This window comes from Macaca mulatta, chromosome 7 (genome assembly GCF_049350105.2).
Source record: "Macaca mulatta isolate MMU2019108-1 chromosome 7, T2T-MMU8v2.0, whole genome shotgun sequence".
NCBI classification, from domain to species: Eukaryota; Metazoa; Chordata; class Mammalia; order Primates; family Cercopithecidae; genus Macaca; species Macaca mulatta.
This window is the reverse complement of record NC_133412.1, coordinates 153780382-153798284: the sequence shown is the minus strand read 5'-3', so window position 1 is coordinate 153798284 and position 17903 is coordinate 153780382. Positions and strand designations below refer to the sequence as shown.

General features: G+C 35.5%; 1 protein-coding gene across 9 annotated transcripts in view; it reads left to right on the top strand.

Annotated features, from left to right (window-relative positions):
* Positions 1-17903, top strand: part of CEP128 (centrosomal protein 128) — a 457806-nt gene that overhangs the window by 372408 nt on the left and 67495 nt on the right. For all 9 annotated transcript variants that reach the window (XM_077938779.1, XM_015144269.3, XM_077938780.1 and 6 more), the window contains one exon: positions 6969-6992. In XM_077938779.1, coding sequence (XP_077794905.1) covers positions 6969-6992 — 24 coding nt within the window. The remainder of the gene's footprint in view (positions 1-6968; positions 6993-17903) is intronic.

Sequence of the window (17903 nt, the reverse complement as noted above, 5' to 3'; positions counted from 1 at the left end):
GGGTGTGGATTAAACAGAGTTGACATTGGAAGGAAGAACGCCATGCAGTGGTCTCTTTGGGCGAAGCTGCGTGGCTTTTTCTTCCAGAAGACAGGCTTTGTATTTTACGATAGTGATGGTAGGGAGTCCTCAATGTGGGTATGTCCATCATGGTCCCTAAGTCCCAGAGAAGTTGCCAGAATTATTCTATACTCTTCAAACTTCTAAGACCTGGAAAAAGTAGAAGACTCTTGTTAGGTTTTTATGCCAGTGTTATGCTTTTTCATATGCTAATGATGTATTTAAAGCATTCTTGGAAAATGCTGATTATGATAAAATAAAGTCACTACACCTTTCAACTGTACTCACCAGAAGCAGAACAATTCTTATTATTTAGACCTATGAGCTTCTAATTCATCTCTGAGATGTGATGGATGAATCGATATGGCTGATTAGCTCAGCTGAATCAAATCAACTTTTAATGATTAGATATTCTGATAACAAATGATCCATTTAATGCTCATTTCCTAACAGCCTACAAATATTTGCTCATCTCCAGTGATACTAATGAATTTGCTTTGGTCCATTCCTAAATTCTAAAGTACACTTCACTGTGGTAGTAAATGAATATATACAGCTTAAGGCTAGTTACAAACTGTATCCACCCAATGGGTTCACCTTGCCAGGTGCTTAGATAGAGCCTATTCATCAAGACAGGGGAATTGCAATGGTGAAAGAGTAATTCACGCAGAGCCGGCTGTGCAAGAGACTGGAGTTTTATTACTCAAATCAGTCTCCTCAGGCATTCGGGGATCAGAGTTTTTAAAGATAATTTGGCGAGTAGGGGCTCACCAAATTACCCTTAAAAACTTGGGAAGTGGGAAGTGCTGATTGGTCAGACTGGTGATGGAATCATAGGGGGTTAAGTTTGGTTATCTTAATGTCTTCTGTTTTTGGGTGGGAGGGCAGAACTGGTTGGGCCAGATTACTGGTGTGGGTGGTGTCAGCCGATCCATCCAGTGCAGGGTCTGTAAACTATCTCAAGCACTGATCTTAGGTTTATGCAATAATGATGTTATCCACAGGAGCAATTTGGGGAGGTTCAGACTCTGGAAGCCAGAGGCTGCATGACCCCTAAATTGTAATTTCTCTTTTTTTTTTTTTTTTTTTTTGAGACACTGTTCTGCTCCTGTTGCCCAGGCTGGAGTGCAATGGTGTGATCTCGGCTTACTGCAACCTCCACCTCCTGGGTTCAAGCAGTTCTCCTGCCCCAGCCTCCTGAGTAGCTGGGATTACAGGTGCTTGCCACTATGCCTGACTAATTTGCGTAGTTTTAGTAGGGACAGGGTTTAGCCATGTTAGCCAGGCTGGTCTCAAACTCCTGAACTCTGGTGATCCGCCTACCTCAGCCTCCCAAAGTGCTGGAATTACAGATGTGAGCCACCGTGCCTGGCCTAAATTTCTAATCTTGTAGCTAATTTGTTAGTCCTGCAAAGGCAGAGTGGACCCCAGGCAAGAAGAAAGTCTTTTCGGTAAAGGGCGGTTATCAATTTTGTTTCAGAGTCAAACCATGAACTGAATTCCTTCCCAAAGTTAGTTCAGCCAACACCCAGGAATGAACACGGACAGCTTAAGGGTTAGAAAGAAGCAAGATAGAGTCAATTAGGTTTAATTTCTGTCACTGTCATAATTTCCTCAGTTATAATTTTGCAAAGGTAGTTTCAAAACCTCATTAACCTCAAAAGTTAAAATACATCTTTTTATAGTATACATGCTATAGGCTTCCCCCAAAATAATTTGTATATTGAGGGACACCTATATCATATGGCTTCTCCTCACCTGATCTGTCAATCCCAGAACAAATTAAAACATGATGTGTAGCCACATTATTTTTACTTAGAAAGTGTAATATTCACTTATTGGTAAGAACAGCTATTAGCGCCCCTCCATTGTCATTCAATGTCTATGCCCTGACTACATGTACAGTCATTAAGAGTAAACATTTTTAAAAATATTTGTGTCAATTTAGGTGTTTTGTGAACTTTCCCTTTCTTAGAACTAAAGAATAATAGAAAAGGGACTATCCAATCACATGTAAACAGTAGCAGCAAAACAGGCTTTTTCCCAGAAAGCTCTTTTCTTCCAAGTATTTGAAGAAAATTTTTCCTTTGTTTTTTGTTTAACACTTCACTCCTACTTAGAATTTTACATTTTTACTTCTGCCCTATAAGAGCCCTTAGTTATAGTCATAATTGTTTATTTCTTTGTTACTGAGGTTATTTATCTAGTCATGTTTCATAAAGAATAAATAAATACATTTAGTGTAATATAATAATTTATTTTTATAATATTCTTATGTCTTATTTTAGGTGTTTTTATTTGGAATAAAAAGACTTGGGCTGGGAGCGGTGACTCACCTCTGTAATCCCAGCACTTTGGGAGGCCGAGGCGGGTGGATCATGAGGACAGGAGATCAAGACTATCTTAGCTAACACAGTGAAACCCTGTCTCTACTAAAAATACAAAAAAATTAGCTGGATGTGGTGGCACGCACCTGTAGTCCCAGCTACTTGGGAACTGAGGCAGGAGAATCACTTAAATCCAGGAGGCAGAGGTTGCAGTGAGCCGGGATTGTGCCACTGCACTCCAGCCTGGGCGACAGAGTGAGACTCCATCTCAAAAAAAAAAAAAAAAAGACTTGGAGGCTTATGGGTAGGCTTCAAAGAGTCTGCATTACCCCAAAAAATATATATAAAATTATATATGTGTGTTGTATATAATGTACATTTTCCTAGGGAGAATGTCAAGTTTTATTAGACTCTCAAAGTCTATTACTACAAAAATAAGAGCCACTGATTTATTAAAACCATCTGAAATAGCATAGAAGTATCTTCATTATTTCCTGGAGGTGGTCTTCCCTCTCTACTTCTCCTACCTCCTAATGCCCTTTCATTGTTCTAGCAATGCTTTTCTTTTCAGGATTAAGTCTTGGGAGCATGTTGAGAGTGGGGTTCAGGGATTGGTGGTTTGGAAGTGTGGGTGGAGTAATGAACCTGCAGGTTGAACTTAAATCTGTTTAAATGAAAATTGTAGATTAAAGAAAAAGGGGAAAAAATTACAAAGGCAGCTCTGGGTAAAATGGGAGAGGTTATGGAGATATAATTTATTTTGTTGTAATTATATGTTCATTCTAGGACATATACTGGCTTTTTCTTTTTTAATCATGAAGCATATCAAAGCTACAATAATGGCCTGGGTATGGTGGTTCATGCCTGTAATCCCAGCATTTGGGGAGGCCGAGGCAGGAGGATTGCTTGAGCCCAGGAGTACAAGACCACCCTGGGCAACATAGTGAGATCCCATCTCTACAAAAAGTAAAAAATAAATTAGCTGGGTGTGGTGGTGCACACCTATACTCCCAGCTACTTGGTAGGCTGAGGTGGGAGGATCACTTGCACTTGGAAGATAGAGGCTGCAGTGAGCTCTGACTGTGACACTGCACTCTAGCCTGAATGACAGAGGGAGACCCTATCTCCAAAAAAAAAAAAAAAAAAAAAAAGAACACTGTTGTAGGCTTATTTTCCGTTGAGAGTAATGATACACAGTAGCATAATTTTTTATTTAAAACAGTGTCAACCATAACCACTTAAGTTTTCAAAATGCATTTTTTAAATTTTAAAATCAAATAAGTTCATAAAGACTAGCAATAATTTCTCTTTATTTACAGCCTACAATTGAGACTGAAAACTGTAATTTAGACAAAATCAGTAATTTACTACAATGGCTGGTATCTTATTAGCTGTTGTTGACTGGCATATTGAATTATTGAAAGTCAGGTTAATGAACTAAATTTTCTATTTCTCTAATTTCCTCGTGTTTTTTGGCACACGATTTTTTTATTGAAAGCTATCTCAGTACCATTTTGGAATAGAGTAGGTTATAGGCAAACAAACATAACTAAAGTGGATTCAAATAAATTTATTTATTGCACTTTGGGAGGACAAGGTGGGCGGATCACGAAGTCGGGAGATGGAGACCATCCTGGCTAACATGGTGAAACCCCGTCTCTCCTAAAAATAAAAAAAAAATTAGCCAGGCGTTGTGGCAGGCACCTATAGTGCCAGCTACTCGGGAGGCTGAGACAGGAGAATGGAGTGAACCTGGGAGGTGGAGCTTGCAGTGAGCCAAGATCACGCCACTGCACCCCAGGCTGGGTGACAGAGTGAGACTCCATCTCAAAGAAAAAAAAGTGTATGTGTGTATATATATATATATATATATATGTGTGTGTGTGTGTGTGTGTGTGTGTGTGTGTGTGTATGTGTAGATATATATATTTGACCTTCATATTTCAACAAAATGGAGTTGCCTTGACCATTTGAGTCCATAGTCACAAAAACTAGGCACATATTTCCTTTAAAATAAAAAATTAAGTAAAATGAAGGGACTCATACACAACTTACAACGCTATCAGTTTGTTTTTGCTAAACACTAAGATATGAATTAGGACAGACAGTTTAATTCTGTTCTGTTTTGACATTATATGAAAATTTAAAATATTAAAAGCAGCTCTAGGTATGCTTTTAAAATGCATTAATCTTAACTAATAACAACCCACAAACCCATGGTATAAGGAAAACTTAAGGCCCAAATAGGGCTGTAAATATTTTCAGCCTTCCAAGATGGTTCATATAAATATGATACTGCCCAAAGGCTGTTTCTCTCTGTATAAGGCATCTAATGAGGTTCTGTTCAATCTGCAAAGGATGTTAAAGTATTGCTGAATGGTTTTTGTCCCAGATGCACAATGAATAAGATGCCTGGCAACAATAGATCAAAACCCCCTTGAGGCATCATACGCATGTATTATGAAGTGCTCAAATGTGACAATATACAAGTCACCAACAAAATAGCAGTTATTTTATGAAAATTATGAGGGTAACGGTGAGGCCCTCTTAAGTATGCCAACAAAATGCAATTAAACAGATTATATTGCTAGAAACAGTCTGCTTTGGGCTAATTTTGCATAATGTATTCATTTAATTCATGTCCACATAGCCAAGTGTTTACAGGGTGGAAATGTTCAACTGTTTCCCAGTCTGATTGCTGGAAGTTAGTTCGCAGAACTCTTTAGAAGTGAGCCCTCTATTTCATGTGATACTGAGAGAATGCCAGTAGGGGCCGAGTTCATTCTGCTTCTAAGTGTCATAGGTCTATGGGGGTCCCTGCAGGACAGCAAGAGACCTGGGCTGAGTCATTCTGTGCACCATTTTTCTCTCTTTACTTCTTGTATTAGTCAACGTTCTCTTAGAGGGACAGAATTAGTAGGAGATATATATATACACACACACACACATATATACATATATATACACACACATGTATATACATATATATACACACATACATATATATATATATAAATGGGAGTTATTAAGTATTAAGTTACACGATCACAAGGTCCCACAATAGGCTGTCTGCAAGCTGAGGAGCAAGGAGAGCCAGTCCAAGCCCCATAACTGAAGAACTTGGAGTCCAGTGTTCGATGGCAGGAAGCATCCAGCACAGGAGAAAGATGTAGGCTGGGAGGCTAGGCCAGTCTCCCCTTTCACATTTCTCTGCCTGCTTTATATTCACCAGCAGCTGATTAGATTGTGCCCACCAGATTAACGGTGGGTCTGCCTTCCTCAGCCCACTGACTCAAATGCTAATCTCCTTTGGTAACACCCTACAGACACACCCAGGATCAACACCCTGCATCCTTGTATCCAGTCAAGTTGACACTCAGTGTTAACCATTACGCTTCTTTAGATGATTATTTTTAAAAATCCAGATTCCACATATTTCCTCTAGTTCTTTTATTTTATTTTTATTTTTTTGAGCTGTAGTCTTGCTTTGTTGCCCAGGCTGGAGTGCAGTGGCATGATCTCGGTTCACTGGAACCTCCAACTCCTGGGTTCAGGCAATTCTCCTGTTGCAGCCTCCCGAGTAGCTGGGATTACAGGCACGCAGCACCACACCTGGCTATTTTTTAAATTTTTAGTAGAGACGGTGTTTCACCAGGTTTTCCAGGCTGGTCTTGAACTCCTGGCCTCCTGTGATCTGTCCACCTGAGCCTCCCAAAGTGCTGAAATTACAGGCGTGAGTCATTGCACCCGTCCTCCTCCAGTTCTTAAAATGAGAGAAAACAAAGACAAATGGCCTCGGTCCTCCTTAAAAGGGATGATTTTTCATTTTGTTAAATCTTCACACTCTGCTTTGTCTCAGATTCAGTCTTTATTTGGTAAAGACTTCCTGTTTATAGATGTCACCTCTGGAAAGACTTGAGAATACAACTATGGACTTGAGAATACAAACATTTTCTTAATCATTTAACTTTTGATGCACTGTTATCAATGACCCCTTTTAAAGCCAATCATATAAACATTCTAAGATGCTGTAGACAATGAAGGCCTATCTGGGCTCAGGATTGGCTGCATATGCCATATCTTTCTGATTTATTTTCCTGCCTTGTTTTCAATAATGATTTACTCATTTATTTTAATTGATGAAGATATGTCTGAATTTCACCTTGTTGTGGAGACCACCTTTTTCACTGTATACCTAATTAAGAGCTAAAATATGTGCTTAATTCCTTGTCTATATCATTACTCTTGTCTAGTTGTGATTCATATAATCAAATCTAACATTTTATATCCTTGTAAATAATCTTACCATTGCAAAAGTGGTAAGATCTATTCCTTTCATTGAATTGTAGTATTTACTCTTAAACCCTATAGTCCTAACACTAAATGAGATGAAAAAAGGTACAGTCATTCTTTGATGACTGTTTTTCTCTTATAGAGATCATTCTGAGTAGTTCTCATTTTTTACATTTTTAAAAAAATTATTAATAATAGACGGTAAATAGAATACCTGTAAATTAAGTAAACTTGAAACAATTTTTAACAGCCTTCGTTTTATAATTATATATTATGCTTTCTTTGCAGGACCGTGTAATTGCATTAGAAACGGTAAGTTGGGGCATTTTCTTTCTCCTTGTATCAGAATTACTGCTGTCTCCTGTTGTGGATTTCAGAGCACACCAAAGGAAGCAGTTTCAGAAATCATTTCTAGAACTACATCTAAGATGTCAAAGGGGAAAACAAACTAAACTGTATCTAAAAGGTATGTGGATATAGACTTTAAAATGAAAAAAATTAAATAAAAATGTGAGCATACTTAAGTGGTCACATCTCTCAGTACTTCTTCATGTCAAGATGTACTAATTTATGAAAAATATATCAAATATAGTCAATACTTGGTGTATTTTTTACTGTATTTCACAATCACTAAAAGGATTGGTTGATAAGAAACTGAGATCAGGTTGCTATTTATTCTTTCATGTCTAAGATTTTAACATTCTTGGTTTTTATAAACATTATTTTCACCCACCAATGTCACAAAAAGAACAATGAAAGCATGCCAGCTTTTTCTGAATAATCTTACTTGTAGGAATGTACTATTAAGAAATAACTTTTCAAGCTCATAGATGTAAAGACTACATGCGTACAATATTCATTGAAAAATTATTTTTGGCCGGGAGCAGTGGCTCACGCCCATAATCCCAGCACTTTGGGAGACTGAGGCAGGCGGATCACTTGAGGTCAGGAGTTCGAGACCAGCCTGGCCAACGTGATGAAACCCCGTCTCTACTAAAAGTACAAAAATTAGCTGGACATGGTGGTGAGCACCTGTAATCTCAGCTACTCGGGAGGCTGAAGCAGGAGAATTGCTTGAACCCAGGAGGCGGAGATTGCAGTGAGCCAAGATCACACCACTGCACTCCAGTGCAACAGTGCAAGACTCTGTCTCAAAAAAAAAAAAAAAAAAAAAAAAAGTAAAGGGAAACCAACTTATTGTCGATAAAATTATGGTTCTGTAGTGTATGGAATTTTCACCCAACATGCCACAGTGGTTATGCAAAGGCTCATAATATTAAATGAAAAAAATTTCAAGATATAAAATTGTGTATACTTTAATGATGACATGAAGGCATATAAAAAAAGAATGGAAGAGAGTAAGCAAAACTCACAACAGTGATTAGTTACACAAGAATTATAGATTGTAGTTTTATTCCTTTCTGTTTTTCAAGTATTTGATGAAATACTATGCAGCCATAAAATGTCAGGTTTTCAAAAAAGTAAATATTACCATGCTAATATATGAAAAAGTGATATATAAAGATATATAAAGAGTGATAAAAATATTAAATGTGCATATTTTACATTTAAAAAGACTAAGAAAATACATAAAATATTAGAAGTATCTTAGTGGTGATTTTTTTTCTTTTTATATTTTTAACAAGCAGGAAAAAATTCTTTAGATAATAAGGTTAATAAAAAATGAAATGTTTATTTGTCAGTATGAAGAGAGGAAAGATGGTTATGGACCACATTTCAGTAATATGCAAGCAAGTGATTTTGATTGACGGTGTCCAGACCCTATGGATAAATAACTTCTTCCTGAGATTTAACTGGGCCATTTAGAAAGTACACTATTCTCAGTTTCAGTATGATGACATTCTTGGTGAATAAAATATTTAGTGTTCTTCTACATATATTTTACTTACCCTTAGAAAGTGACTTGCCAACAGAATTTGGCCTGCGATTTAAATGCTTTTTTAAAAAATCTGAACAAAAACATAATTGTTGAGTTTGAAGACCTGGATTTGGTGTACAAAATGCCGCTTATGCAACATCTAGCAGATGACTTCTTTCTTGTTTTCTTCATCTGTAAAATGGTTGTGATTAAAATTATTTTATCAGGTTGCTTTAAGAATTAAGAGAGACAATACATGTGAAAATATTTAGGACCAAACAAATGTTATTGTTACCATTATGTGATTGCTTGTTACTTCTTATTTCATCATTTGAATTCTACCTATATACCATGCAAAACTGAAAATTATATCAGCAACAATGACTATTTGTATTTATTAATATTTTTTATCTAACCTCTTCACTAACAAAGTACATAGGAATAGAATCATAAATGTCCTATCCTAAAAGTTCCCATAAGAATAAAGTTAAAAATAAAAAGTCATCATGGGAAAAATAAAATTGATTAAATGGACTAGGTTTTAAAGAGCAGTAGTTTTTTGATAGTTTCAATTTGAAATAATTATAAATAAAGCCATAAAAATTAAAATGCTTAGTAATAATGTTAATGATCAAATATTATGAAGTCCTTTGATTTCATATGACATTTTAAGGGACAGATTTTAATGTTTAGACTATTCAACTGATAAAATACTTTATAGTTCATAAAATCAAATATGCTGAAAGCTATCTCAAGATCATTTATTATTCTCTCCCAAGTCAGGGCTTAAAACTTAGAAAAATGTTGTTGGTCCTTATTTGGTTGAGTTGTTATTAACAGTACTGAAGGTGTTGCATGTAGGGCATGTATCATGGTGTTATCAATCTGCAAATGTTTGAAATTTCACCATTCCATTAGGAGTATTTACAGTAGATTGATTTTAGCAGTCCAATAGTTACAATACCTGCAAAGAAGATCACCTTTTCATCATAATAAGAAACTTGATTTAGCTTGCCACCTAAGCATCTATCTGCTTAGGTCACAGTCCCATGCCCATTTTTCCCTGTCTTCCTCAACTTTTCCCTCTCTTTAATAGCAGGTAAGCTCCTTGGATTAGAAACTGCATTTTATTTGCAAATGCATTGCCAGGGTCTGTCAAAAATGTTTGATATATAGTAGACAATCAATAAACATTTGTAGAATGAAAGAATGACTGTCAAACTGCAAGTATCTCAACCTCACATAAGACTGTACTAAGGAATAAACAGCATTGGTCCAATAGTTGTGAGAAATTCCCCAGAAGCATGGCAATATATTCTTTATTTCCTAGAATTCCTGGTCAATGCTATATTATATTTGGTGTTTCACAGAAGCTCTAACCATCTTCACTAAATTTTAATGTAAATTTTACTGGGATGGAACCACCTTCAGCCAAAATAGAATGGGTTGATTCCCTAAATAAAGCTAAGTGATTATATGGGAAAAAAAAAAAAAAACCTTGATTGAGAGCCCCAGCTCATGGGCCAAGGATGGGACTCAGCAGTGGAAATGTATTGGGCTCAATATGAGGCAGTGTGTTGATGCCAAGGAAGAAAAATGGAAAGTAAATTGTGATCAGTGCCTTCAAGGAATTTGTACTCTAATTAGGTAAAGAAGACACATTCATTTAAATGAATTAATGATGAAAGATAACAAAAAAAATACAGTCCATGATGAAAAAGATAATGCATTTTCAGAAGCTATTTTTGAAGAAAAGATAATTGTAAAGAAAACTGAGGCATCATTGTGATCTGGGTTCATTGTGAAAATGATAGATTTTGCAGTTTGAGGACATGATAAGGAGCTTAAATTTATTTCTGAAATATGAAGAATCAGTAGTCAGGTAGAAAGAGCCAGAGAAGACCTTTCATATTGGAGATGTAGTCAAAGTCTAAGGCAGTAATAAAAAAAAGGGTTTGTTAAAAGGATTTTTTAAGGTAAAGTCATGACTCCCATACACATATAAAATTAACTTGTAACAAATGTGTTTATTTAACTCATTAATTAATGAGGGAATGAACAAGAAGTTACAAATGACTTAAAGGAGCGTTTAAACAACCACACATATATAGGCACTACAGAGTGCTGAAATGTGTTTTAAATAAAGGCAAAATTGACTTCTTCTACAATGAGGAAGGAAAATCAATAGTACCCTACCAGACAAAATTTATTGTCTGTGAACAAAAATTATTTGTATTGTTATCAGTTATCTGCAACTCATAGAGTTATAAATAACTCAAAGATGGTGAGAGCACAGAGATCCCACAGAATCAGAAAACCCAGACAGGTGTGCTAGGCAAAAACTAGGTCTTCACTGAAGATACCCAGTAAGTTTCTGTTCCATTTCAAAGCCTTTTCACATTTTTTCCCTGTAGGTTCATAGGAGATAATGTATAGAGAGATAGATAACAGTTTGAGAGAGTAAGAGGGGTCATTCTGGTGTTCTGAAATACAAACCAAGCAGTTTAGACTTGATTTTTTTATATCAGAGTTTTATATCTTTTACATCAGGGATCTTTTATAACAGAATCTAAATAGGTCCTTCCCAAATGTTAGTTCATACTGGTCAGTACTAGTTACTGAAACATTCTGTTGGGAAGGATTTTTTTCTGGTTGCTCTTCCAGAAAGAGTGCTGTGATCACCTTACATTTTCTGCCATCTGCATTACAAGGTTGGGAGGTAGAAAGTGGGAGCATAGGTATTACACCAATAGGCTGCCATTGGTGGCTTTTAATGAGGGATCGTGGTGCGGTGGATGGGGTCTATAAATGTAGTGACAGTGTGCAGGACGGTGTGGAATAGGAAGAGACTGCAAGCAGGAAGAGGGAAAGTACACATTGAAGGGAATCCAGCCTTAGAAGTGTGCTTGGAAAATTAGGAGTAGGGACAGTTTGGTGCCAGAGCAGAGTGCATGCAAAGGCAAAGTGCATACCCTTGTTTAGAGAAAGGAACTAGCAAACTTAGTAAGTGGGAGGTCATGGGGGAAAAGAAAATATAGATACTACAGTAAGGGTCCTTTCAGGAAGTGAAAGGGATTGTAAGGCAATTCACTTTGGTGATATAAATGCAGTTTTTCATATCACCCTTTAAATATGTCTTTATTTTCATTTCCATTAATACCATGATAATGTTGATTCTCATACCTTTGTATTAGTTAAAGTCGGAGAAACACCCAAAATAATAGTGGGTTAAGTAACTTAAAAATTAATTTATCTCATGTGCTAATCCAAACATAAGCTATCCATTGGCAGATAGTGTCCCCATGGTGTTAGAACACTACGTTCCTTCTGTCTTTTTGTTCCTTCTGTCTTTTGCACCATGATCCTCAATATGTTGTTGCTCTGTCCTCATTATCCAATGCCTATGCCACCTCTTGCCCTTATATTTGCATACTAACTAGAAAAATGAAGGAAAGGGAGGGCATGTAACTCCCCTGTAGTGGAAACTGAAAATAGTGGAAACTGGAAGTTGCACATACCATTTCTGTTCATATCCATGGACCAGAACTTAGTGACGTAGTCATATCTAGCTCTAAGATTCAAAAAAATAACCATATAGACCATAGGCTTTTAGAAATTACAAAGCAAACTTTTAAACAATTCACAGGTCAAAAAATGTAGGGTAAATTTTGTATAGAACTGAATGATTAAAATATTAATGTGTTAAAATATATGGGATATAGTAGTAGTGTTATCTATGATGAAATGTAAAGGCTTTAGTGCTTATGTTAAAAAACAAGGGATAAAAATTAATGAGCTTGTCACTCAACCTAAGATATTAAAAGAAAATTAAAAGAGTAAAACCTAAAGAAAACACAAGAAGGGAAAAAAATAAAGACTGAAAATTAATGAAATAGGAAAAAAACATGCAATAGACAGGGCTAACAAAGTGAAGTCTGTTGTTTGACCAACGAATCATAGTAAAAAAGACCATTGTCCATTATGATTGGAGAAAAAGGATATAACTATAGGTCTTGGAGAATTTAACCACATAGCAAAGTATTCTGAATAATTTTCTAATTATAAATTAGAGAAATAAATTCCTAGAAAAATATAATTTTCAAAAATGAAGAAGAAATAGCATGACTAAATTTTTTAAAAATAATTTTAATCAACTATTTTTAGTCAATTAAAATTTAATCAGAAAAGGGATACCAAGCCCAAATAATTTTATACATAAGTTCTACCAAATGTTCTAGGGGCAGATAATTTCAGTTTTACAAAACTCTTCCAGAGACTAGAAAAAGAGGGAACATGCCCAATTTATATCCTGAGTGAGCATAGCGTTTGTGCTACAACCAAGCATAAGAATAAGTAAGGGAATGTAGACCCTTAGTCATTAACACAAATGCAAAAGTTTATACAAAAGATTAGCGAAATAGATTTAGGAATGTTTAAAAAGAATAACTCATCATGAACAAGTTGAGTTTGTTCCAGCAGTTCAGTTGAGTTAAACAAGTTGGTTTAACATTAGAAAATTAATCAATGTAATTTATAGCATAGTGACAGGTTAGGGAGAAATAAAATTTGAAAAGGCCATCCCCATAAATGAATAAGAAGCATTGATTCCACCACCACCACCACCACCACCACCACCACCATCATCATCATCATCATCATCATCATCATCATCATCATCATCATCAACCTTCTATTAAACTAAGAATAGAGGGAAACTTTCTTAATCTCATAAAGGTCATATGAAAAAAAGTCTATGGGTAAATCACCTTAGCACCGAAATGCTGATATCCTCCTCTATGATCAGGAACAAAGGACGTGCTGTTCCACAGCTTCTGTTAGACACTGTGCAGATGGTCCTAGCCAGTGCAAGTAAAACTGATATTTGCAAATACTGTTCTTGTTTATATAAAATGCCCAAGGAATTCATAGTTAAATTATGAAAAAATATAGAGTTTATCAATTTCTTTGATTAAAAAACAGTATATTTTACTTCTAACTCCAAGCAACAATTACTAAGAAAATGTAATTAACACTATACCAACGCAAAAGTAACAAAAAATTTGAAGTACATAAGAGAAAAAAAACTTTAAAAAGAGTCACAAGTGTTTTATAGAGAAGACACTCTAGGCAAGAAATTTCTGAAGAACAAGGTAAGGAGGGGGGGTTTCTTAAACATATATCAAAATGTATTAAAACTATGGAAATTAAGATAGTGTTGTCTTGGCAAAGGAATATATAAGTTGGTCAGTGTAATTGAATAGAGAACCCAGAAACAGAAATACTTACATGTGGAAACCTGATGTCTGACACAAATGGCATCACATATCGGCGGAGTAAGGATGAACTTTTCCATAGATGGTATTAAAAATATTAAACTGAACCTCTATCTCATATCAGATGCAAAAATGTATTGTTCTCACTCATAAGTGGGAGTTGAACATGAGAACACATTTACACAGGGAGCAAACATCACACACCGGGGCATGTCGGTGGGGTGGGGGTAAGGGAGGGAGAGCATTAGGTCAAATATCTAATGCATGTGGGGCTTAAAACCTAAATGACAGATTGATGGGTGCAGCAAACCACCACAGCACATGTATACCTGTGTAACAAACCTGCACGTTCTGCATATGTATCCCAGAACTTAAAGTATAATTTAAAAAGACAGAAAGAAAGAAAACCAAAATGTGAATGGCAAACCATAAGATTTTTAGAACAAAAAAAAATTGTTGAATATTTTCATAACCCTGGCACTGAAGGAGATTTCTGAAGAAAAAAAAAAGGCAAACGAGGCATTGAAATAACGGATCATATAAAAGAAGTGACTCAAGTTACCATGTTAAAATTAAGAACTTCTGTAAACCAAATAAAAATATGACATAAAAAGAGTGAAAAGCCACACATAGAATATATTTGTAGCAGATATAACTGACTACCAATTTGTGTCCAAATCTTATTGCCTAAAAAACAATTAGAAAAAGATATCCAAGCTTTTAAAAGGGACAAAAGAAGGTCAAAGGGCATAAGCAAGCATCTCTATTGAAAAAGAAACACGCGAGAAGACATTTTTCATTAGCAATCAGGGAGACACTAAAACCACCGATTGTCATTTTCTTTAAACTGTATGTATATATTTTACTTATAACTTTGTATCAATGACATATGTCACCAAAAAAAATTTAAAAACTAAAGGGAATTGAAACATGTTAGTATAACTTTTTAAAAGCTTTTTACTGCAAAATGATTAATGCTGACCCCAACAGGAATGTTCAAAGACAGCTGGTAAATAACAGCATGTTCTAACTGGGGTGGCATGACCCTGGGAGTATACAGAGATCTTCCAAGAGGTAGTCAGGCACAAATAGTTTTAAGAGAATTGGCTTATAGTTTTTTGTTTTTGAGATGGAGTTTCACTCTGTTACCCAGGCTGGGGGTGCAGTGGTGCCATCTCGGCTCACTGCAACCTCCCTTTCCCGCATTCAAACAATTCTCCTGCCTCAGCCTCCCAAGTAGCTGGAATTACAGGTGCCTACCGCCACGCCCAGCTAACTGAGAATTGGTTTTTATAGCTTCAGTTTCTAGATACACTTTCTCCTAAAATGACTCTGCTTTGAAAGGCCATCGTACCTTTCATAATTGACTTTCTCCCACTTTATTTAAAAAAAAAAAAAAAAAAAAAAACAGGCCTACTTCTCACCCATCCTGAGTTCCATGAAGCAAATTCCCCCAGACATTTTAAGGTGCCAAGCAAAGGGGTAATTTAAGATTTCTGTGCCTGCTGGCCTTCTTTAATCAAGGCCCCAAGGTAAGACTTCTTATCCTTCTTAGTTGCACATATATTTTTGTTAAGAACAAAGAGCTGTATTTGATACATGGGATACTGGGGTTGAGGTGTGCTGAATTAGATATATTCTGTTTATTGGGGAGGGAGGTGAAGACATTTTTATTTAATAACCTCACCTCTTCCACTACTCTACTATAATCAAAGGATGTATAGCTCCAGAAATCAAAGCTAAGAGAGTGTTGATAAGAAATCATTAAAGGCAGCAGTGTCTTATTTCATCCAGGTGACAAACTCTAGCAGAGCTCCATGCTTTACCTATTTATCTGTTTTAGAATTGTGATTCAAAAGTGAGACAGTTTTCACAAGGACACTCATTAACACCATTCCATTTAATTGAGAAATGAAGTCAGACCCTTTTTGTACCATAAAGCAAGCGTGATTTGGCTGATTGGTTTGACAGCGAGGACTGGCTTTGCCAATCTGTAGGCCTGGGGTTTCTATGGAACCATATGTAATGCTAAGATAAAATAAATAGATCAAAAATATTACACTAATAGAATAGTGTTAAAGTTAGCAAGATTTTTATTTGTCTCAACCTTTCCTGTATATGTTGAGTTAAACAAAAGAAAAACAGTTACATGATAAATCTTGACAAATAAAGCCTTTTTGGCATACCTTCGAGAAATAGGAAGTAAATGGTCTAAATAACTGCATTATAGTCCTTTGGTAAGTCAGGCGGTTTCTCATTCTTTGCTTTCAACAAAGTCAAAAGAGAACTTCGTAGGGCTGATAGATTATTAAAATTAATTTTGATGACAGATCACTATGTAATATTTACCATAAGAGTAGGAAAACATTCAAGAATTGAGTAACATTGTTATAACAAAACTTTCATTCTCATGTACTTTTTATGTGAACAAGATTTGTGATTAAATCTATAGAAATAATAGGAATAGAAATGAAATGAAACCCTGTCTTATTCAAACAAAAATTAACATTCAGCTAGGGTTATGTGAACTAACTCAGTGTGGGAGAAGAGGAAGCTATATTTATTCCATTAAGAGATATACTTTTTGGAAGCTTTGGATTTTTTTTTTTTTTACATTTCACATTTAATAATTTTTCTCAAAATTTATAATATACCTAATATTAATTATAATGCTAATCCAGTCTATAAAAATGTATAACATAGAGCTTTATGGTCTCAGAAAATTTTAAAAACTACTTTTTTTCTCTATGTTTATATATATACATTGTTACAGAGAAGGATGAAGTACAGCAAAATGATAAAAACACTTATGGACATAAATATATTTTATATTAGTATAAACTGAAGGGAAAAAAGGAACAGAAAAAAAATCTCTTTTAACTGGTCATATTTATTTCATAAGTGGATAAATGGTGGCAACAAATTGCTGAGTTATTTAAAGTTTACTAGATATGTTTATATTATTTATATGAATGAGTTTTATTTGAAAACGTCATTCTTTACAATATTGCAAGAAAATGTCATCCTTTGCAACTACTTAAGCTTATGATTAAAAACATTTAGATAACTTAAAAACGTGTGTGTGCGAGAGATACATAGCTTTAAAACTTAATTTTGAAAACCATTGACTTAGAGCAAATGTGTAATTAGTAGTTGCAAATAGTCAGCATTTAATCAGCTTCCCAAATACTTAAAGAAATCTTATCTCCCTTATTTTCAAAATATACTTACAGAGCTAACACAACTTAAAATGGGGTAAATCCTAACCTAAAGCTGTATAGAGAAAAATATATACTCATATGCCTATATTGAGAAATGTTACAAAACACTGGAAAACTCTTGAAATACGACTTTTCTTTTAAAAACACTGTAAAGTCTGAAGCATATCTCTGAAAGATTCATTGAACTGTACACATTAGCTGAGCTTCAAGATTAGGTGTCCAAGATTATAAGAAGATGCCCATGTGTCTATGGAACTTACAGACTAAGTAGTGTCATAGATACTTACTTCACCTGTCTGTGTTGGAGTAGACAATTGCTGTTGGAGTTTTGTTTTTGTTTGTTTTTTTTTTTTTTTTTTGAGACGGAGTCTCGCTCTGTCGCCCAGGCTGGAGTGTAGTGGTGCGATTTCGGCTCACTGCAAGCTCCGCCTCCCGGGTTCACGCCATTCTCCCGCCTCAGCCTCCCCAATAGCTGAGACTACAGGCGCCGCCACCAAGCCCGGCTAGTTTTTTGTATTTTTTTTTAGTAGATAATTTTTTTCCCTTTTTACCCTGGATCTAACACTAATTGTGCTTCATCCTACTGCATGTGCAAATCACTCTACAGGCACTGCAGTTGAAGAGCCATCACTCTTTGTTAGGACACTAAATTGTGCTCTAGGGCACTTAAGAATATATAGAGCCAAATGAGTTAGAGTACTTACTAAAGTGCCACTGTTAAACTCAGGAAACAACTGACTTGATAATGTAGATCTGGCCAAATAACTGTTAATTATTTGCAATGCCTCTCTTAAGTATTTGTAAGAATCTTGAAGCTAAGGAAAACTTGCCTTTATCTCTTTACAAAGCC